We start from the raw sequence: 21,789 nt of genomic DNA on the forward strand, positions 1-21,789 counted from the left end.
CCTAGGGCAGCTGGGCTGCCAGACCAGGGGGTGGTGCCACTGATGTGTGACCCAGGGGATCTCAGAGTTGGCCTGGGATCCGCGCCCAAAACTGGCCTCAAATGGCAGGGTGCGACCCTGACCTTCAAGGCTCCTCAAAAAGGGGCCAAAAAGTGAGCAGTGAGCATGGCAGCAAAGCGCAGAGGTTAGGAAGCCAGAGCCTGGGTGCAAATCTTGGCTTGGCAGCTTGTTAGCTGTGTGACCAAGGGCTAAGCTTACCCACCAGGCATCACTTTCCCTGTCTGTAAAATGGATATAATAGTTCCTACTTCAGAGGGCTGCTATGCAGAGTACCTGTGTTAATAACTCTACAACCTTTAGAACTGGTTTTTAGCCCCCTCTTTTTTTGCACCGTGGACCCTTTTGGCAATCTGGTGGAAACCCTGGACAGTTTCTTAGAATGATGCTTTTAAAAGCATAAAGCAAAATGCTAAAGATTACAAGGAGGACACTTATTATCAAAATATATTAAACCCCACAAATTTATGATATAGTAATATGCATTTATCAGCATTAAATAACAAGACTGGCAAATTAAATTCCTTTTCTAACGATCAGCATGTTGTTACTCAGCATGAATAACACTGAACTGTGGAGGTGGTCTCTGACTCACCTCCTTGCACTTACTGATCAGCGAACACCTACAGGTAGGGGATGCAAGAGAGTAACAGATAAGCTGGGGGACCAATGTGAGAGCAGGTGGATTCACCATTTGGTCACTGACCCTCTACTGGGCACCATCAATGGCAGCTATGCTGCAGGAGTGTCTGAAACAGTGTGATTTAGCAGTGGGTTAATAACTGTCACCATTTTGAGATCGTTATGAGCGTAAGTGATATTTTGGGATACTTGTGATAACTACAATTTGATATGAAAATACCTGTGATTTCTACTGGTGACAAAGCCACAGATACTGCTAATACTTCAATCCATAAAGAAGGAAATGGTAAATTTTAGTTAGAGGTTAGTGAAAATAAATATATAATTTTTTTGCCATGCAAGTTTATAGGCCCCCTGAGTTGGGAAGCCCAGGTTAGGAGCTTTCCTCTAGAACAATGTCTCACACAGACTAAGTGTCTGCAGTTATCATCATCATTATCATCATCCCAGGCCAGGGGACTCCCAGGACTTTGGAATCAGGCAGAATCAGTTCCACTTGTTTGAGATTAACATACACACTGTTATGTATAAAATAGATAACCAGCGAGGACCTACTATATAGCACAGGGAACTATACTCAATATATATTTTTTTAATTTATTTATTTTTATTTATTTATGGCTGTGTTGGGTCTTCGTTTCTGTGTAAGGGCTTTCTCTAGTTGTGGCAAGCGGGGGCCACTCTTCATCGTGGTGTGTGGGCCTCTCACTATCGCGGCCTCTGTTGTTGCGGAGCACAGGCTCCAGACGCGCAGGCTCAGTAATTGTGGCTCACGGTCCCAGTTGCTCCATGGCATGTGGGATCCTCCCAGACCAGGGCTCAAACCCATGTCCCCTGCATTGGCAGGCAGATTCTCAACCATTGCACCACCAGGGAAGCCCTATACTCAATATTTTGTACTAATCTATAAGGGAAAAGAATTTGAACATATATATGCGAGAATATATATGTATATTCTTGGACCTCCCTGGTGGTCCAGTGGTTAAGACGCTGTGCTTACACTGCAGGGGGCACGGGTTTGATCCCTGGTCGGGGAAGTTCCGCATACTGTGTGGTGCAGCCAAAAAAAGAAAAAAAATATATATATAATACGTATTCTAATATTATATATATATATACATATATATATATATATATATATATATATCACTGAATCACTTTGCTGTACACCTGAAACTAACACATTGTAAATTAACTACATCTCAATTAAAAAAAAAAATCAGTTCTGGGAATTCCCTGGTGGTCCAGTGGGTAAGACTCCGTGCTCCCAATTCAGGGGGCCTGGGTTAGATCCCTGGTCGGGGAACTAGATTCCACATGCCGCAACTAAGAGTCTGCATGCTGCAACTAAAAAAGATCCCGCGTGCCTCAACTAAGACCCAGGGCAGCCAAAAAAAAAAAAAAAAAGTCAGTTCCACTTGCTATGTGACTGAGCCCACCCCTTACACCTCCCTGAACCTGTTTCTTCCTCTCTAAAAGCCGGGGGCTGGGGGGGATGTGACTAGACCTTAGCTCTGTGAGGATGTCTTTAAAATATTTTGAAATCTGTAACATGAGGTAGATATGAGTTATTATTGCTTTAATTCCGTGGGGAGGGGCCTGGGAGGCCTGCCCACTCTGTGTCACCTAACTTGGAATCTCTACCAGTGCCCCAATACCTGGCCTCCAAAGCCTGTCATGATCTTGATTGTCACCCAGAGACCTGAAGTCTGAATTTGGCCCACAGATGTCCATGTGGTGTGTGTGTTTTGTCATCATTTAACAATTTCACATACAAATTGAGTTCTCTGAAACTTGGCCAGCTCTGTTCACCCCATCCCACCTTCACACGTGGCATCAAACATGAGTGCAGATCGTCGGCTGCTTCCTTTCAAGGGGACTCCAGCTCACCACGTCCCCACAGGACTTGCTCCCTCATTTGTGAACCAGTAGGCTCCCAATTTGCAACTTGGCCCTCACCTCTCTGGCTTTGGCCTTGGCCTCATGTCCTCATACGCTGCACTGTGTGTATCCCTTTAACACTCCTCGGTGCTTTCCCCTTTAATGTTTTTGCCTCTTCTTACACTGGCCTCCCTGTGGCACTCTGGGGAAACCCAATAAACACAGACCTATCTCCACCATCCTGATTTCATCAAACGCCTACCCTGAGCTGGCACAAGATAGAGGGGAGAAGCCAGCCAAACTCTGCCCTCCCTGAACTCACAATTCTGTAGGGGAGAAACCAACAAGAACTCACCACGTGTACTCAGATACTCCCTGTAAAGGACTGGGGTCCTAACAACCACACCAGTGCCTTTACTCTGGGCCCCCAACACGTGGCAGGGCTAGGCAGTTAGGGGCACAGTAAATGGCAGCTTCTATTTTGAAGGTAGTTTTATGAGTTTATGAAAGGTCTTTGGATCTATTTGCTGTAAAAATTTCAGCGATAACAGTAGGTCATTAAGTGGAAGGAGGACGTGCCCTTTCCCCAGCATGTCCCCATCCTGTTGCCCAGGTTGGGCCACTGTTAAGTTTTCTGGGTGTTCTTCCATTCTCTCTATATGCACATACTCTACATGCTATTCTGGAAATATGCTTGTCCCCCCACATTTTTATTAGTTAATCAATACCAAATGAAATCATAAGAATAATGCCCAGCACAGTCAGCTACTATTTTTTCTTTTTGGCCACGCCACGTGGCTTGCAGGATCCAGGTATTGAACCCAAGCCATGGCAGTGAAAGCCTGGAATCCTAACCACTAGGCCACCAGGGAACTCCCAGTCAGTTACTATTTTTTAGTACACCTCAGACAGCTTTCTTAAGATGCAGATCTTTTATTATTGTCCCCAAGCTGAGGTAGGGAAGTCCCTACAGGAACTCCATCTTGGGGAAAGGGGTGGAATGTGCCTTCCCCCAAGGTAGGTGTGGTTGATCCAACAGAAACCAAGTGAAAAAGGCCTATTCCTGTTTGGAGGGGGTGTTAATAAGGCACCCAACCCCTCCTTTGCTGAGAGCTGACTGGTGACATCCAATCATCTGAGGTAGGGTTAGGGCCACGACCAGGGCTGGGAGGCCCTCCCATACCTGGTCCAGGCCTGAGACTTCTCAACACTGCCAGGCCTCTCCTGCCTACCCGGCCTGGACTCCCTGGTGGGTGGGGGAGGTGCTGCTCAGGCCTGATGCTGATCTCTCCTGACAGCTGCTCCTAAGGCTGGCAGGGCAGGCAGGCGGGGGAAGGGACAGATTTAAAGGTCTAGCTGCCCCGCCCCCTGCCAGACCTGGGAAGGCAGACGCTGGTGAGCATCCTCTCTGTCCTGATTTCTGCTTCTTGGTACCATGAACGCCACTGGTCCTCATTCCCGCTTCCATCCCACAGGACATCAGGAAGGCTAGCGGCACCCACCATGCGATTTCGACGCCTGACACCTGGCTACTTCCGAGTGCTACAGGTAAGCACCCCAAATGGTGGCTTCTGGGACCGACCCCTTCCTCCCCCTACCACGGCTGGGATGATACCCAGCAGCCAGGCTGTCACGTTCCCTGCCGCCTGAGCAGCCAGGGCCCACATAGGCAGTGAAGCGAGAGGGATTGGGGTGGAATCTCCCTGGGGCAGCAATGGTATCCATATCTCCTTCCCTCAGCTGTAGCTTCTCAGCCCCTTTCTACCCCCCACCTTCCCAGAAGTCTCAGCTGACCCCTCAGGTGGACCCTCTGTGCACCTCCAGATGCAGATAGCCGGGGAGCTGAAGGCAGAGCCCCGGAGTCCGCTGGTGGGGATCGTGGCTGCACTGCTGGCTATCCTCGGGCTGGGCGGCTCCTGCTATGCTGTCTGGAAGATGGTGGGGCAGCGGCGGCCGCCACAGGCTCCATGATGAAGTGGGCAGCCTCTCACCTGGGCCCTGGGGGGTAGGTGACTCGCGGAGGCTACAATCTCAGGAGCCTACTTCTTTTCTGGTGGGGGGGGGGGTCACTCCCTGCCCTCATTGGAAGCAAGATAGTATAAACCTGATCCTACCCATCCCCCCCCCACACACCTGGGCTGCAATGGGGGGCTTCAGCTCAGATGCCAGGACCCCTGAGGGAAGGAAAGGATGCAGGTTCTAAAGCTGAATCAAGTAGGGAGTAAACACCCTGGGCCCTGTACACAGGAGTAGAGAGAAACCCTTACAGGGCTTGAATTTGGAGGAGTGGCCTGGAGGTTAGCGAGTCAGAGGCAAGCCCTCTTTATCCAGTTCTTTTATTGGGAGGGAGGGCACCCGGAAGAGGCCATCTACTTCCCAAACCAAAAGAGACTGGCAAAGTCTCTCCCAGCCTGGCCCTTGCACCACTGTCCATGGGCAGCTCCTCTGCCTTGCATCCTCAGGCCATGTCAGGTAGACGTGTCCATCTCAGGGACCGCGGTGGATACTTCTGTGGGCACTGCCAGCCTTTGGGGAGGAACATAGGAACCCATACCCGCTGCCCTCTCTGCTTCTTCCTGACTGTAGGGCTCCACACTCAGCTGCTTCAGCCTGGGAAAAAGAATAGGAGTTGAGAGCTGACCAGATGCAAGCCCTGTCTGCCCGGCACACATCCATCAATCCTCTCCTTACTCCTTCATACCTTTTCTTGTGGTCTTTGGATCGGAAGTGCGTCTTCAGGTTGGCAGAATCGATGAAGTACCTCCTGTAGGGATGGGGGGTAAGGAGGATAGTTAGAAGGTGATGCCTCTCAGGTACGCCTATTTTCCTGACCCTAGCTCATTCCCTGATGCTAGGCTCCGGGCTTGAAGGGATGGGAGGCCGGCAGACCCACACTGGTCCCAGGAGAAGAGACCCTGCGCGTCCCGGGACCCGGATCTCACACCCCCGGCCCGTACGGCGGACCCTTCTCCTCCTCAGGCTGGGCCCGGCCGGAACTCACGCGCAGGCCAGACAGCGATGCAGGCCGCCCCCTGGCAGGTCGGGATCGGGTTCCGCGGCTGGGTCTGGCCGGGGCCGTGCGGAAACCTGGGGCCGCAAATCGCGGTGAATCTCATCCAGGTCCGGCTGCCGCCTCTTCGCCTTCATCTGGCGGGCCAGGGAGTGCGCTCGGTGCGCGCCCGTCCGGCGGGAGCGACCCATGGCGGGTGACAGCAGGACTAGGGGTCCCAGAGCCGAGTTGGGAGAACACGTGTGGGCGCTTCCGGACTGCTCAATGACGCCTTGTGACGCCCTGGGAATGATCAGGCTCTGCCAGACCGCCTCTGATGACGTCACTTGCGCGGGCCGCGCCTCGAGCGCCCCCAGGCGGCCGTCGACGTCAGTGACGGATCTCGGGGCCGGGCCCCACGAAGCGTCCTCTTCCGTCGCTGGAGAGGCAGGGTGGTGTGTGCCCTGGGGGGATGCCGGCCCGTCCGCTGCCCTGCCTGCCCCGCCTGGCCCACAGCACCGTCCTCTGGCCTTACCACCCCTTCCTGGTTCCCAGATCTTAGACTCCGCATTGCGGGTTGCGGGGGGGGGATGCTGCATCATTGGGAGGAACTGAAAAATGTCTGTGATGTTAATAAATTAATAAATGAATGAGAGTGAATAAGTTTGGGATCCCGGCCCCCACAGAAATACCTCTAGTCCCTGAGAAAGCCCTCGCCACTTCTCACTCCTCCCCAGTTATTCCTCCCCAGAGATCACAGTGCTTAGGCAGGCGTACTGTCAGACTCAAGAGGGGTCAGCTCCTCTCACAAGAAAAGGAGATGCTCACAGAAGGACCTCCCATCTTTGAGCCCCTTCTCTGAGCCCTGGACTCCCAGGCATGGGCTGGCATCAAAGGGAGAGATACAGCCCAGGTGTTGTGTGCTCAGAGTGGGGAGAGGGCCAGAGAGCCTTTCCCCATGCACCAGAGCCTGGTGCCTTCCAGGCTGACCAGAGGAACTCAGCAATAATTCAGGGGCTCCGGTTCTTTGGAACCTGTTGCCAGGAAACAGGGAGACCAGCACGTGCATCCCTGGGGAGAGGAATCAGTTTCCAGCCCAGACAAAGCAGTGAAATGTAAGCCCAGGGCACCGACTGGGAGCCTTGGGACCTTCCCACTCCAGTTCACAGAGGCTGAGTGCAGACATAGGGCAGAGCCCTGTTGAGGGCACAGCTGGTATGGCTACAGTCACAGGGGAGCCACTGTGGGTCCTGAGCCCAAGGACTTTGTAAATGGAATTCGTGAATGAAAGAGGATATTTCTGGAGCCATTTCAAATGATCAAATTCAAGAACCCTTAGGCCCAGGAAGGAGGCTTCTGTGGAGGGAGTCTTCATTATGTCTTCATTATTCTTGGCGAATATGGGTCAAGACGAGGGGCTGAAGTGGCAGAAGCTGGCTCTCACCACAGACTCCTTTGGATCGGGTTCACCTGCTGGGCACTGTGCCATCTGGGGAGGCTGGTGCATCTTTAATGAGGTCACCTGATCCCTGGGACAGGCTCTCAGCCTCACCAAGTTCCTGGAGCCAGACACACTGGGTGCTTCCCGTGCCTGGGTGCCAGGCCCATTTCCCCTGCAGCCATGAACCAAGCCTTCTGGAAAACCTACAAGTCCAAAGTGCTACAGACCCTGAGTGGGGAATCTGAGGAGGACCTGGCAGAGGAGGTGGGTAATATCCTGCTTGCTGGATGGGGCATGGGCAGAGGGGCAGCAGGAGTGAAAGATACTAAGAAGGGCAAGGGACTGGCTATGAGAGAGAGAGAAAGAGATTTGTGCAGAAGCCACTGGCAATTCATGGATGACCAATGGCACGGTGCAGTGTCAGAAAGTCAGGACGTTCCAGAAAACGAAGGAAGAAAAGAAGACTGGGGGGCACTGGAGGAGTGGTCACGGTCTCCAAAGATCTCAAGGGCTGCCACACGGAAGGGATCCTTTTAGGACCCATGTGCAGTACCTACACAGATACACTCAGCTTGACACAACTTTCTAATGGGCAGAGCTGAGCAAAAGCAGGATGACTCGCCTTGAGAGGAAGCAAGCCCCTGGGAAGTAGGGGAAGTGGCACTTGTACACTGAGGGTTACTGTAGCAGCATCAGAACAGAGCCATACTTGGACCATGTTTGTTCTGACATTTAAAAATAAAAATTGAAAAGGCTCCAAAACAGTCTTATCTCTGGAGGCTGTGATAAATGGCAATTGCACAAATAGATATGGCAGAGGCAGGAACTAGTGCTGGGGTGTGTGTATGTCAGTGTGAACACGTGTATGTCTACACAGGTTGGTGTCTAGGGCTGGCCCTGTGTAGAAGTATCTGTGGGTCAGTATTGGGATTGGCGTCCATGTGGAATCCCCAGTTAAGGTGTGTGTGCAGGTGTGAACTGGTTACAGGTATTTTCAGGTGTGTTTTTTGGGGGCAGAAGTCTACAGAGGCATGCAGGCATTCGCAGGTACTATGTTTGTATGGCGTGTGTGTTTGGGTGTGTGTGAACATCTGTGTCTTGGTGTCTGTGGATGGGTGGAGAGGTTTTGTGTGCTGTGAGTGGGCCTCCAAGCAGCTGTCTTCAGTTGTGGAAGTGCACAGGTGTGAATGGTATAATTGTGTAAGTGTCCTTGTGTAGGTGCCTCACAGCACATATATCTGTGTACATACAGGTGAAGAGCTGTAGCCATGTGGAGACACGCTCCTGTACAGGTGTGTGTCTACATTGGCGTGCAAGCCCTTGTCCACATGTTTTGCAGTGTGTATGCATGTGTCTGTGGGTGGGCAGGTATGTGAGCTCAAAGGTGTCTGCAGGGATTGACTGTACAGCAAATGTGTGTGACAGGTAGCTTTGCGTAGAGGTACAGCTGCGTGTATTTTTGGAGGGTGTCAGGGGCCTAGGTGTGCGTCTTGTTCCTTGGGGTTTGGAGTGCCAAGTCTATGTGTACCAGGCTAGCAGTGGGGGAGGGAGGTCGTATTCCTCTGGAACCTCTCTCATGCTGGGTAGGGGTCTTGTGTCCCAGAAGGAGAACCCAGCGTTAGTGGAATCTGAGGCGGCAGAACCAGATGAAGAGGCCTTCAATCCCATGTCACAGCTGGCCCGCCGGGTAAGTTCTCCCGTCTTCCACCCCAACCCTGGGGAGCCTGGCAGAAGCTGCTGTGGAGTCCTGGGAGGTGGTGCTGGGGGCCCTCCTTGACTCCCAGCCCCTCTCTCCCAGGTTCAGGGGGTTGGGGCGAAAGGCTGGCTGACAATGTCGTCTCTGTTTAACAAAGAAGACGAGGACAAGCTGCTGCCACCAGAGCCCTGTGCTGACCAGTACGTGTGTGTGTGTGTTGAGGGGGTCTGGGATGGGCCTGGGGATCCCCTTCTCCTATGTCCTTTCCTTCTGGTTTGTTTGTCTTTCTGACTACAGAGGACTGGGGAGGGCCAGCCCCTGGCTGCTTCTGTTTCTCTCAGCAGGAAAGAGGCCCAATCAGCATATCTGGGAGATTAGGTTAGATCTCAGGAGGAATTTACCAGCTGTTGGGATTGAGATGCTAAAAGGTATTATGGGCTCTCTCTCCCCATCCATGTGGGAGGGGTCATCTCCCTAGAATAAGGGAACCCAGGAGAGAAGTTTTAGGTGTTTGGAACAGAGAGTGGTTCAGATCAGTGGTTCCCAAGTATTGGTCTAAACCCTCATCCTCCCAGGGAACTTGAGACAAACACAAATTCCCAGACCCTCCCTCAAAGATTTTGATTCAGCCGGTGTTGGCTGAGGCCTGGTATCTATATTTTCAGCGAGCTCCCTGAAGACTTGAGGACAATAATCTAGGAACCACTGTCTTAGCAGGTCTTTGATGCTGGGGGCGTAGACGGTCAGACCCGGGGCTTTGTCTTCCTCCTAGCTCTATTCTGGCACACACTCCATCTCTGCCCTTTCCTCCAGCCCAGTCACATTTCCCTTTTGGCATTCCCCTATTCCTTTCTTCTCCAGGGTCCCCCTGACCCACCCATCTCCCCTGCCCCAGGGTTCCTTTTCTCCCTCCCGCATCCCCTCTCCCTACCTCAAGCCTCATCACTGCTCCTTGATTGCCCTTCCCCCCACAACTACTTGCTACCTCCATAGTCCCCCTCTCCCCTAAGCCTTTGATCTAGGCCTTTCTCCTTCCCTCGGGGTCGCTCCACCCATCCTTCTCCCCAGCGTCGCTCATTTTTCTGGACCCTCTTTTCCTCCATCCCAGAGCCAGACCCCTGTCCCCGCCCCGTCTCTTTCCCCAGGGCTCTGCCCTCGTGTTCCTGAACGACCGCCCCCAGAATCTGACCCCGCCCCCTCCCCGGATCTAACGTTCCCATTCGGGTCCCACAGTCTCTTCGCATCCTTCCGCCCGTCCCTCTCTCAGGGCTCCTCCTCCTCCACCTTCCCAGACCCCGCGCCCCTGGCTCCCCTCCTCTGGCCTCGCCCCTCTCCTCTACCCTAAACCCCTGACCCCAGCTCTCTCCCCAGGGATCCTGATCCCGGTCCCCTCTTCCCAGACCCCTCACCTAATCCCCTGACCCTGTCCCACCCCAGGCCCCTTTCCCAGTGCCTCTGAGCCCTCCCCTTGCCTCCAGGCCCTGCCCCCAGTCTCCCGGGCCCCACTGGCCCCACTACTGGTCCCTTGACCCCGCCTCCTGTCCTTTGTCCTCTCCGGGGCCTCTCGGCCAGCCCCTGACCCCGCCTCTCTCCTGCAGCCCGCTGGCGGCGCAGCCCTCCTCTCAGGCGGCGGCGGCAGCGGCGGCGGAGACGCGCGGGCCCGGGTTCTGGGACGCGTTCGCCAGCAGGTGGCAGCAGCAGCAGCAGGCGGCGGCAGCGTCCGTGCTGCGCGGCGCGGAACCCACCCCGGATCAGGACCCTGAAGCCGGGGACGAGGCCACCGAGCGCCCCGAGCCGCAGGAAGCCGATCCCGCAGCCGGTTTCAAGTGGGGCTTCCTCACCCACAAACTGGCCGAGATGAGGGTGAAAGCTGCGCCCAAGGGCGACTAGTCTGCCGGCCTAACTGGGCGACCGCTCCTCCCCTCCCGCGATAAAAAATACTCTGGCCCGACACCCCGTGTGACCGCGTGCTTTTGTCTGTATGGCGGGGAAGGCTGCTTTTGGGTGGGCGACCTCAGGGCGGGGTCCAGCTGGAGTGGTCCTCGCCTTCTCCCCCCACAAACGTACAAGGAGAAAATGACCAGAGACCTCCCAGGTATCAGGATAGATTGTGTTCGATTTAGGGTACAACTTTCCAGGAATCTGGGGAACCCTAAAGGACAAGTCCCGCCGCCCTGTCCAGCCCCTTTTAGTTCGGCAAACGTTCCTTGTGGCCTTGCTACGTGGGCTGTCCCTGTACTAGGGGAAGGTCAGTGACTAACAAGAGAACCCAGACTACCAGCGGGTCCCACACAAGGTGATAAGTTGAAGCACAAAAATAAGGCTGTAGTTGGGAGCTCAGAGGAGATGAGCCCGGCTGGGAAATTCAGGAGTTCCTGAGAGAGAATGCATATATGTAATCTTAGAAGGATGAGTGGAGAGAAAGGGGAAGGTAACCCAGGCAAAGGGAGGAGGCCGTGAACAAAGACTTACAGGTGTGAACGTGTGAGGAAAACAGGTGACCTTGTTTGTCTTTGAGGGAAAGGAAGACAGTGACAAGATGTGAGGCTGCGGGTTGGCAAAGTCCTGGTTTGAAGAGTCCTTTATTGTCCTCGATTCTGGATCCTCCACATCTCAGCCCTTCATATCTAGTAACCAAAACGGGTAGCAAAGCTCCAGGAATGGGAGCCTTCAGGGGCTGGTGAACCCCAGATTTCTGGAGCACACCCCTCCCCAAAACTCCCCAAACGCGCGATTCCCGGCTCCCAGCTCTAATTTGGACCCTCCTGGGGGGTCGGTGGCGGAGACGATCATAATAGTGTTAGTGCTAATTCGGTAGTGGTCATAGCGGCTTCGTTTATTGAGCACCTCCTACATGCCGGGAACTTTGCCAAGCGCTTTGTGACCATTTCAAATATACTTCGATCACCGAGGGGTGTGTCTGCGGTCCCGAGAGGCACAGTCAGACTGAAACCCACACTCCAAAGCCCTCGCGCGTCTGCTCTGTAATCCAGCCTCTCGACTCCTTTAAATAACTTTTTGACTTTATTCAGCAGGTTCTCTGATCTCCCACCCCAGTCTTCACTCGCCCAGTCTTCACTAGCCTCCCGGCCTCCACAGGGGCCACGAGGTCGCCCCCTCCCCGTCCGCCGCCTGCGCCGGGAAGGGCCTTCGGGATCTTTTTGTCCCATCCTCCCAAGGTTCACGAGGGGAAACCGAGATCCAAAGGGAAGGGTTTGCCCAAAAGCACCCGGCGCGTTAGAGGCAGGGTGTCCCTGCCCGTGCCTGGGTCCAGCCCCGCGCTCACCCCTTGCCCTTCCCCGGACCCCGGACTCCACCAGAGCCTGCTCACGAGCGGCGGCGGTCACACCTCGGACTCGCGCGGCGGGCCGCGGGCGCGCTGGCAGCCGTACAGCCACTGGATGACGCGCGCGTTGCGCTCCACCACCGACACCTGGGGGCGCCCGTCCCGCGCCGAGCCCCCCGCTTCCGAGCCACCGCCCTCCGCACGGTCCCGGCGTTCTGTGCCGCCGTCGCTGGACGTCCAGTCGCTGGCGTCCCCAGAGCCGGGCGGCGGCGACGTTCCGGGCTGGGGGCTGGCGTCGGCACCCCAGCTCTGTGGAGAGAAGCGCTCGGCGCCCAGCACCTCTACCAGCGCGCGCTCCAGACCGCAGTAGTTGAAGAAGCGCTCCTTCTCCGACAGGGGCAGCGAGCACGTGGGGCACAATGCCCGCTTTCCCGCTGCTTCTGGGGCATCTTGGGGCGCGGCCCAACCCCCAGGAGCCGCGGGTCGCTCCGTTGAGCCTGGGCTGCTTGAAGCGACGTCTCGGGGGGCGCCCAGGAAGAGGCGACGCACCAGCCCCTGGCCCTTGGCGTTCTCTTTGTTCACTGAAGCCTTGCAGTCCCGCTTCTGGCGGTAGAAGATGAGGGAATCAGGCCTTGGCAGCCGCCTGCCACTGCCCCGGCGGGCGGGTCTGGGCGTCCTGGGCGATGGAGGGGGCCCCAGTTCGTTGCAGGGGTGCGGGGTGAGCGGCCCGGGACCCCCACGCAGAGCTGGCTCCTGGCGTCGCGCTATCACCTGGTGCGTCTTGACATACTTGGCTTTGTCGGCCTCCAGCCTCTCCACAGCGCTGGGGGTCCGTCCCCTGGATGGGGTGGAGGGAGAGGCCAGGAGCATCTTAGCAGAACTGGGCAGGACAGTGCCCCATAAGCCACTGGAGGTAGGCAGATAGTTGAGGAGCTGAGAGCAATTGGCTGGGGCCTCCTGGGACCTGTGGAGAAAGAGGAATGGTCAGGGGGAGAGTAGGAAATGTCCCTGCCCCTCTCCTGCAGGCATTCCTGGGAATAGGCTCAGCCAGCCACCCCCTCCCCCATCCAAGTCAGCCAGGTGCCATGCCCAGGGGGCAGAGGCTCAGGTATCCCTCCCACCCCCATCCCTCAAAGACAATGGGCAGGGGCTCCTTGGCCACCCAGAAACCTATGCCCCTTTGAGGGTGCCCCATTCCGGCCACAGGGCCATGCCAAGCAGGCATCAGCAAGCAGGACACTTGGAAAAGGAAATGGGGCTGGTCCCTGCCCAATTCCCGAAAGTAGCCTCAACCGGAAAAAATACCTCTTCCCAACCTAGCAACTTTGAGTCCAAGACAAGGAGGCTTCCCAGCCACATGCTGGCTCCAGCAGGACCCACCCATACCGCCCCCAAACACAGAGGTCAGGGATATAACCACAGGGTAGGAGCCTCCAGTAATTGCAGTCAACTGCCCTGCCCAGGCCCGGCAGGGTCATCAGGGAAAGAGAGGGAGATGGTCACCAGGTCACTTCAGCCAGCTACCTGCCACCTGCTCTGTGCCCCTGCGAAGGGAATTCCACAATGCCCAACTGTATGCATCACCTTGTTTACCTCTGCATTTCCATTTCATAGAAGAGAAAACTGGCCCAGAGAGGAGGAGGCTTGTTCAGGTCTTACTGAGAGTTTGGACACAGGACTGGAACCCAGATCTTTTGCTTTGCAGTCCAGAACTAGTTCAAAATGAGTATCTCACTTGCCTATCAAAACTTTCCTCTATGTTTTGCTTCTATTCCTGCTGCTATAAAACCAAGCACTTTCTGCTAGAGATTGGCCCCTTATCTCACTAAAAATTTCCTTCCACTAATTCTTCCCAATAACCTGCACTCCCAGAAATCTGCCCTCAGGGTCCCTCATCCTAAAACCCCGTGACCCTTCTCATCTAGCTCCCTTCTGCTGGGGAAGGGGGGCCCGGAGGGGTTGTAAATCAAGAGCTGACAGTTCCCCTGGCAGTAACAGAATGGGCCACCCACACGGCTCAGTACACTCAACCCCATCCCTGTTTCCCTGCTCCCCCCATCCTCCATTCAGCTGAGAGGGACACATAGGTTCTGGGGGCTGAGGAGACCTCGGGTCTGCAGGCAACAAAGGAACAGAACTTGCCAGGGATGGGGGGAGGGGAGCCCTGGTAAGGGGCCTTGGGGCAGAGACTCTGCCAACCCTACCCACCCCAGGGCAGCCTGTGTGTATACACACACACACACACACACACTTACATACACCCATCTAGGGTCTAGCAAGTCAGTCCATAGGTAGTTGGTGACTGGGAAACCAGACAGCAAGGAAAGCCTGGCAGTGCCCTCCTTCCTGCCTTCCAAGGACTAAACTTGGCAATAGGTCAGATTCCAAGGTCCCAGGAGGGCACTGTGCTTGTCTGACCTCAAGGGTACCCTCCCGTCCCCTCCTTCTCTTCCGAGCCCTGAGCAGGCAGCTATAAAAAGTTCCTAAACACAGGGACCAAAATAGTTTGCTGTCCACTGCCTCTTCCCTGCCTTCTGGGCTGCCTTGGTGCCCAACCACAGACATTCCACCCTAGAAGCCTGGCAGACATCCCTGTGCCCGCCATCCCTTTGCCCACCCTCTCCCAGTACTGGGGTTAGTGGTCCGAACTTTGCCCAAGCATTTGGCTTTGGATGCAGATGCAGGCTGGGGGACTGTGCTCACTGGCTTGGTGCCAGCCTCCTTGCCCTTGGGTCCCTGGGTGCCCTCCCACCCCAGCCCTGGGCTCAGGATGCACTCACCTCTGCATGGTGAGGCTGAATGCCAGGGTCCCCAGGCAGGTCCAGACTGAAGGCAGGAGGGACAGCAGGGACTGGAAGTAACTTTGGTGGCAGCCAAACCTCACTCTCCACAGGAAAAGCCAAGAGAGCCTCCACCCCCCCAGGTTAACCCTTGCCTTCCTGACCTGGAGCCTGGCCTCTGTTAACCCCTTCCTGGTCACAGTCTCAGTGCTGGAGAGGACCTTTGGACCACATCCAGCTCCTTTACTTTACAGATGGTCATACGGTCCCTGACAGGTTAAGCGATTTGCACAGAGGCACAGTGAGCTTGGGGCACAGCCAGCACCCCAAACAAGGTCTCCTGATTCCCAAGCTTCCTCCAGAGGCCTGGGGTGGGGACATGCGATTCACGTGGGGTCCAGCCCCCTCTGCTGGGCCTTGGCAGATCCTCCTCATTCAGATGAGAAGGCGCAGGGTTCTAGTTAACCAGCTTTTTCCCTCTGTAGCAGGTTTAGACCTGTCCTGGTCCAGGTGTGTGGATGGTGTCAAGCTTGCTCTCCCGAGGGGTGAGGCCAGGAATCTGCAACCTAAAGGCGGGGGCAGTGGTGCTGCAGATGTGCCGGGTGAGCCCCTCCCAGCAAGTCTTGGCATGAAGGTCACAAGGGAGCCCACTGGAGCTGCCTCTGCTCAAGGTCCTCTGATGGCAAATGGGATTGTCTGGGAAGAGGGTGATGAAGGGATGATTCTGGGGCCAAGCCTGGGTAAAGGACCTCCTTCCTTCTCTGCCCCCATTGGGAAATTCTAGAGCTAGCACAGTTTCTTATTTGACACCTCATGTCTCAAGGGGGAGCCCTGGCTCCACAATGCTGGTTCCAAGAGAGCCCCTCTTCTCTCCCCAGTGGGTAAACTCTGCAGTACCCAGAGCTCAAAGACCAATGTCCTTGCCAAGGGGTTCCTGCACCACCACCCCATGGCCACTTTTCACAAATCCCTTTCCCTTCCTTCTAGCACTTTTTAATGTTTGCAAAGCACATTCACACCTGTGCTCTCTGATCTCCTTTGTCCCTCCCAAGGACCCTAAACAGAGGACCCAGCAGGAGTGACCACCCCACTTTATGGGTAAGGAAACAGGATTAAAGGGGGGTACTTAATTCCAACCCCAAATCCACTCTTTCCACTGCACCCTCTGCCTGTCAAGTAAGGTAATAAGTCTGAAAACCAGAAGGCCCATCTCCTGGTAAGACATTTTTATTACCTAGTTAGAGGGAGTATTTTTTTTTTGTTCATGATAGATAGTTCCATATTGTGTTGTTACAGCACTCTACAAAATGCTCTCATATACATTATCACAATTCATCCCCAGGACTATGTTTCGGAAGTAGGTTTGTTGCTTTCTCCATTTGACTGCTAAAGAGACTGAGGCTCAGATACGTGAAATGACTCACCCAAGCTCACACAATTAGGAAGAACAGCTAATTTTTATTGAGAGACTAATATATCCTAGGGCACTGTTCTGAGTACCTCACACAATGATTAACACATTTAATCTTCAAAACAACCCAATTATTTTCCTAATTTTATAGATGGAGGTTGCGGGTGCAGGCCAGTAGCCCTGAGATCTGGTCACGAAGGGGTTAAGCATGAGGCCGGGCAGGGCCCAGCTGGGATGCTGTCAATGGCAGGAAACCTGGCCTGTGAAGGAGGGGGAGGATGGGGCTGTTGTGTCTGACTCTTATACAACCCCCATCCCTTTGGTCTTAAAGGAGCATCCGGGTTGGGTGGCAGGGCAGGCAGGGGCCTCCTTCTCAGCTCCGGACAGATACTGGGCTCCAGAAAGAGGGGGATTCAGGGTACAATGCAGGTGCTGCCCTGGGGTAGCCCCCAGTCTGATGAGGGTGACTGAAGGTGAGCCCACCTCCCCTCAGGAGGACTCCGAGTAGGGAGACACAGCCCCAGCCCTGGGAGTCCCCAGTCAGAAGGGCCAGACACAGCCCTGCCCTCAGGAGTCTGGGGTGGGGATTGGTCAAAGAGCCCCGCTTTCAGGAGCTCCCAGTCTGAGGGGTGACAGTACCCTATCCCAGGATGTCAATAGACACATACTACCATCTTGGAGAGCAGAGTCATGGGGGCGAGGTTTGACTGGATTGGCTTTCGGCTGAGAGAGCCCTGACTGCCCTGAAAGAGGTGGGAGGTGGGGGAGATCATGGGAGATCCAGCTGCCTGCCCTGCCTGTCTCTTGGTCACACTTGACTTGAACCGGATCATCTGTCTTTCTGGTCATGGGTTCCCCGGGAGAGCCTTAAAGTGACTCCTTCTGGCCCTAGAGCCAGGACCTTTGTTGAGGGGGGGGGCCAAATCCGAGGATGTTTCCTTCCTATTTCCAAGCTCATTCCCGGATCTCCTTGAGGATGAGGGTAGATGGGAATGGCTGAGTCAGAACTGGCTCCTTCCAGGAGAGGGTGGTGGGAGGATGGGGACACATCTCTGGTCAGTGTCGGGAATGATGAGGACAGGTCAGGAGACCTTTCAGCTCCAGCCTCAGGCCCCAGATCCACATTGTCACAGAGGAGAAATGTGTCACTTCCCTCACCAGTCAGCTACTGCCCCCTCACCACAGCCAACCACACCTCGGTGCCTCTGATTCTAATCCTGGTCCGTCAGTCTCTGGATCTGTGGCCTCAGGCAAGAACTTAACCTGAGTTTCCTTCTGTGTAAAATGGGAGTAAGACCAGCTTTTGTGTGGCACAAAGAAGTGGTGCCTGAGAAAGCACCTGGTGCCTCAGGTGCTTGTAAATTTCAGGAGTCTTGGCTTCTCAGGTCTCGCCCTCCAGCACCTTCCCAACACTGATGGCCGAAGTCTTTTTTTCTAATCCCACAGTCTCACTCTCAGCCACATCAACAAGCCGTTTTGAACACTGCCCTGTGCAGCAGATGGGTCAGACCTGGCTTTTGCTCTCAGGGAGCTCACCCTGCTGCAGGGGTGGGGGGAACAGAAGTGTGAAGGACTGATCACAGCTCAAGTGTGAGCAGCGCTGCTGTTACAAAGCTGAACAAAGCAGGGCACATGGGGGCATCTGTTCTGCCTGGGCTGGGGTGGGAAGCTTTCAAAGAGGAGGGGGTATCAGATCTGGGTCTGGAGGGGATTTCTGATGGGGGTGGGATGGGAGGGAGGGGAGGCTGTAGAGGGCAGGGTCAGGGGGGCGTTGAGGGAGGGACGGTGAGAGCAACAGGCTAAGGGGACGGCAGGAGCCAGGGTCTCAGTGAGGGCAAGAGGCTAGGGAAGGCGGCTGCTGAGAGAGAAGGGGGGCTGGTGCTCAAGAGGGCTTAGAGACAAGATGAGGTGCAGGGAAGAGAGGGGTTTCTGTGAGGCGATGGGTGCAGGGAGGCGATGGGGACACCGAGCAAAGGCAGGCTCGGTGAGAGAAGGGGGCTTAGAGGAGAGGTGGGGCCTCAGGGCAGGGGACGGGGGTTCAGTGAGAGGAGGAGAGTTCAGAGAGAGGGAGGGGCTCAGGCTGGGGTCTGTAACGCCCCGGCACCACAGGAGGAGCCCCCCTCCGCCAGCCGTGGGTGAGCCCCGGAGAGATTAGAGCCGCTATCCCCTAATTCCGGGCTTTCCGTTTCGGAAGGAATCTCGGCCACAACAATAGCCTGGCTCCCGCGCCCTCTCCCTCCGAGGGGTGTGGCTTCTGGGCAGAGCCGGCGCCGCCTGCTGCCCGGTACTCGCCGCGGGGGCGGCCGAAGAGGGGAGGAGGGTGTCGTTCAACACTTTTCCCCCAGAACACCTACAAGATGCTAACGAACAACGGAAATAAAACAGATAGGATTTCTGCTCTCAGGAGCTTACAACCTGGAGTTAGAACAAAACCAACTGCATTTACTGAGCTTTTACTCTGTGCTAGGCGCTCTGCTAAGTGCTTGACTCTCAGTTCCTCTCTTACTCCTCACAAAACCCCATGTGAAGTGGTGAGTAAACAGAGGCAGAGAGAGGCAAAGTAACTCACCTAGGGTCACACAGCTTGCAGATGGTAGAGCTGGGACTCCAGAGCCGGCTCTTACCCACTGAACAGCACTGCCTGCCTCGATTCTACCCCTCAGGCGAGGCTCAAGCAAGTCTGCTCTCCCTGCCCACTGGCCCTCCTGCCTTGCTTTTCTGTTGGCTGGGCAGGACTTCAAGTCTTCTGGACCCAAGCAAGGATTGGAAGGTCAGCCCCAAGTGCACTGTGCTCCAGGCCTTATCACCTACACTTGCATCATCCCGTCTTTATCAACAACATCTCCAGCATTCCACCTTCCACCACTGTCTTCACCAAGTGGCCTTTAGATAGAGCACAAGGAACAAAAAGCATCCAGTCTACACTAAGGAAAGCAGAGGAACACGTGGGAGGGAATCAGGGGCTTCTCATAGAAAGCAATGGCAAGAAATCCATCCTCCTACCTTGACAAATACACCTTCATAATGACACACTGAAAAATATGTTTTGATTTTTTTATACAGAGAAAGTCATCAAAGTACCAAAGATGATTGAATTTAATTATCATTGAGCATACATGGGTATGTGAGATGAGGGTCAGCAATGTTAGATGAGTGAAAACACAAAGATGTGAATAATTAATAAATTATTATATCTTCATTCCATAAAACCTATTTTTCTTGCTTTGATTTCAGCAAAATTACCAATTGTGTTGCTATAATTAAATTTTCACATAATTTGTATTCTGCTGATAGTAATGTCTAATTAGACCACCTTTCCTTAGTCTGTTTTTTTGTTTTTTTCAGTTTTTTAAAATTTCAATTTGAGGAAACTTTGTTCTGCTGAGGTAGCAGCAGTTAGAATTGAAAATAAATTTTCAATACTTAACACTTAAATTTAGAGATGAATTATGAGTGTTACATAACATTTTCAAATATTTAAATGGTGTGTATATGATAAATTATCATCAGCACAGAACATATTACAATGTATTTTAATGGCATCATATAAATCCCTATATCTTATATCACGACTTTTACCATCTCATTAAGCAATGTCTAGATTCATAACAGTAAAGAATTGGCAAGAATACTTCTTCCATATTATGCTTCGCCTTCATTTACAAATTTAAGTGTAAAATGCATTGTTTAATGCTGCAGAATGTTCCTCAGCCATCATACGCTACTATTGCAAATACCATGCTACCCACTGGAACACGAAGTGAAGCAAGAAAATGGATGCTAGCACTTTCTGGGAAACAATACTCCCTTACGAACGCATCTACACATTAATGCTCTCTGAGAGGAAAGATTTGACCAGTTAATTAATCTGCATTTTCTCTTACCTAAGGGCTTTCCCCAGTCTCCCCCACACTCCAAACAGTGGCTGTCTGCAATTTCAGCAGCAGTGCAAACCTTCCGGCAAAGCGATGCAATCGTCCTTTGTTTGGAGGATGAGGCAAGAGGTGTGGAGAAGCGTCTGTTTCCCTGGGGCCGAATGGTGTCAGGGCTGAGCAGATGTTGAGGGTTCGAGTTTACACTGTGCAGCGCTGAGCACTGTGTCCTGAGTGGCAGATGCCCATGTGGTCCTTAATAAATGACTTTTGGGGTACTTTTTATATCAAGGGCCCTTTATGGGTGGGAGCCTCTCTGGTCACTTGTAAATGTAGCACTGAGCTATGGCCACGGAGGTGTTGTGTCACACTGAACATACCCGACGGTGAGGACCTACCCTTTTATATGTGAAGAGGGCAATTCCCAGAGAAAGTGGAGGTTGAGGACTGGGTGGACACCCCAAGAGGTGGGCATTATAACCACCATCTCTCACACCACCATAGCATTATAACCAACACCTTAATATCACCACTGGATTATAACCGCCACCTTCTCCAGGGCCGTTGTCAGGTTCCCCATCGTTCCTAGGACTGGGAACGTCTGCAGTTTTGACCTTTCAGCAATTACTCATCTTTCTCCTGGCACTCTTGCCCTGATCTTGGCCACTTTTCTCCCACTCTCAGTCCCTGTGCTCCCAGAGTGGGGTAACATGACTCAGTGGGGCACTTGACCTAAGTGTGGGTCAAAAAGCCTATCACATTTCTCTGGCTACAGTACGTCATTTAAAGCTGGACTTGTAACTTGATTACAGCCAGTGAGACTTTTGCTGCGACGACTGAGACAAAGCTTCCCTCTGTTCTCTGCTGTGCAAGAACCTGGGAAGACAGAGCCCTGAGAGGACAGCCTGCCCAAGGACAGAGCCAGCAGAGAACAGACAGTGAAAACCAACCTGGATGAGTGGAGCCTCCATATCTCATCACGTGTGAAGCAAACCTACACGTGGTCTTGACATTGGGTAAGCCAGTACATTTCTTTTTGGCTTAATCCTGTTGGGTTGATTTTTTAGTCGCTTACAACCAAGATCAACCAGAAGGAAACACATCATTCTCTCCCAAACTAGGTCACCTTCATCACAGTGCCTGTAGCATTGAACATGTGCAGCCTTGGTTTGCCCACCATTCCAACCCATCTCCACGCTGATTTCTCAGGTATGCTGACCAGATATTTCCAGGTTTGTGGTAAAGCTGGCCTGGAAGAGCAGCAGAAGTTCCCATAAGGAGTCAGGAGACCAAAGTTATGGTCCTGACTTGGACATGAACTCACTTTTGGTCTGGAGCAAGTCACTTTCTCTCTCCACCCTCAGATTCTGATCTGTTAAAAGGAGGAAAGTGGATTAGACCAGTGGTTCCCCAAAGCTATTCCTTGGGTGGATTCCAGTTGGCTACATGAAGTTTACCTGGGATGTTTTTTTTTTGGCCACGCTGGGCGACTTGCGGAACCTTAGTTCCCTGGCAGTGAAAGCTCTGAGTCCTAACCATTGGACCATCAGGGAATTCCCTGGGATGCTTGTTAACAAGACAGATGCCAGGCCTCCACCCTTGGAGAATCTAATTGAGTAGAGCTGGAGTGGAGTCAAGGAGGAAAGACTACAACACTGGATCAGACGGATTTTATTGTTATGAGCGCCCTTACTAGAGATTCTAGATTTAATATGTTATCTTTTGCAGCTGAAA

The 21,789-nt window shown here is 53.7% G+C and overlaps 4 protein-coding genes and 1 long non-coding RNA gene across 6 annotated transcripts in view; 3 read left to right on the forward strand and 2 right to left on the reverse strand.

Moving 5' to 3' along the window:
* The first annotated feature begins 40 nt into the window (after positions 1-40).
* Positions 41-4,802, forward strand: ZNF593OS (ZNF593 opposite strand). The gene is made up of 2 exons (XM_082412617.1): positions 41-4,128; positions 4,405-4,802. The coding sequence occupies exons 1-2, from the start codon at positions 4,084-4,086 to the stop codon at positions 4,549-4,551; spliced, it is 192 nt and encodes a 63-aa protein (XP_082268743.1). The 5' UTR covers positions 41-4,083; the 3' UTR covers positions 4,552-4,802.
* A 98-nt stretch (positions 4,803-4,900) lies between these two features.
* On the reverse strand, positions 4,901-6,032 carry ZNF593 (zinc finger protein 593). Its single transcript, XM_082412579.1, has 3 exons — positions 5,582-6,032; positions 5,282-5,344; positions 4,901-5,190 (listed from the first exon to the last, which is right to left on the reverse strand). Exons 1-3 carry the CDS (start codon positions 5,779-5,781, stop codon positions 5,049-5,051), a joined length of 405 nt encoding a protein of 134 aa, XP_082268705.1. The 5' UTR covers positions 5,782-6,032; the 3' UTR covers positions 4,901-5,048.
* Positions 6,033-6,173: 141 nt separating this feature from the next.
* LOC309637655 (uncharacterized protein C1orf232) lies at positions 6,174-11,399 on the forward strand. The gene is made up of 4 exons (XM_082412594.1): positions 6,174-7,274; positions 8,614-8,697; positions 8,809-8,906; positions 10,305-11,399. The coding sequence occupies exons 1-4, from the start codon at positions 7,191-7,193 to the stop codon at positions 10,594-10,596; spliced, it is 558 nt and encodes a 185-aa protein (XP_082268720.1). The 5' UTR covers positions 6,174-7,190; the 3' UTR covers positions 10,597-11,399.
* A 122-nt stretch (positions 11,400-11,521) lies between these two features.
* Positions 11,522-14,999, reverse strand: FAM110D (family with sequence similarity 110 member D). The gene is made up of 2 exons (XM_082412607.1): positions 14,773-14,999; positions 11,522-12,956 (listed from the first exon to the last, which is right to left on the reverse strand). The coding sequence occupies exons 1-2, from the start codon at positions 14,778-14,780 to the stop codon at positions 12,050-12,052; spliced, it is 915 nt and encodes a 304-aa protein (XP_082268733.1). The 5' UTR covers positions 14,781-14,999; the 3' UTR covers positions 11,522-12,049.
* Positions 15,000-18,073: 3,074 nt separating this feature from the next.
* Positions 18,074-21,789, forward strand: part of LOC309642239 — a 28,239-nt gene continuing 24,523 nt past the window's right edge. For both annotated transcript variants that reach the window (XR_014253070.1, XR_014253071.1), the window contains exons 1-2: positions 18,074-21,071; positions 21,177-21,264. This is a non-coding gene — a long non-coding RNA (uncharacterized lncRNA). The remainder of the gene's footprint in view (positions 21,072-21,176; positions 21,265-21,789) is intronic.

This window comes from Balaenoptera physalus (genome assembly GCF_965194825.1).
Source record: "Balaenoptera physalus genome assembly, chromosome: 1".
NCBI classification, from domain to species: domain Eukaryota; kingdom Metazoa; phylum Chordata; class Mammalia; order Artiodactyla; family Balaenopteridae; genus Balaenoptera; species Balaenoptera physalus.

Bases quoted from the DNA above. Each gene is read 5' to 3' on its own strand.
- ZNF593OS (XM_082412617.1), top strand. From the start codon at position 4,084: ATGCGATTTCGACGCCTGACACCTGGCTACTTCCGAGTGCTACAG. The intron at 4,129-4,404 runs GTAAGCACCCCA...GTGCACCTCCAG, and splicing joins GCTACTTCCGAGTGCTACAG to ATGCAGATAGCCGGGGAGCT.
- ZNF593 (XM_082412579.1), bottom strand. From the start codon at position 5,781: ATGGGTCGCTCCCGCCGGACGGGCGCGCACCGAGCGCACTCCCTGGCC. The intron at 5,345-5,581 runs GTGAGTTCCGGC...CCATCCCTACAG, and splicing joins CATCGCTGTCTGGCCTGCGC to GAGGTACTTCATCGATTCTG. The intron at 5,191-5,281 runs GTATGAAGGAGT...TCTTTTTCCCAG, and splicing joins TCCAAAGACCACAAGAAAAG to GCTGAAGCAGCTGAGTGTGG.
- LOC309637655 (XM_082412594.1), top strand. From the start codon at position 7,191: ATGAACCAAGCCTTCTGGAAAACCTACAAGTCCAAAGTGCTACAGACC. The intron at 7,275-8,613 runs GTGGGTAATATC...CTTGTGTCCCAG, and splicing joins AGGAGGACCTGGCAGAGGAG to AAGGAGAACCCAGCGTTAGT. The intron at 8,907-10,304 runs GTACGTGTGTGT...TCTCTCCTGCAG, and splicing joins CCAGAGCCCTGTGCTGACCA to CCCGCTGGCGGCGCAGCCCT.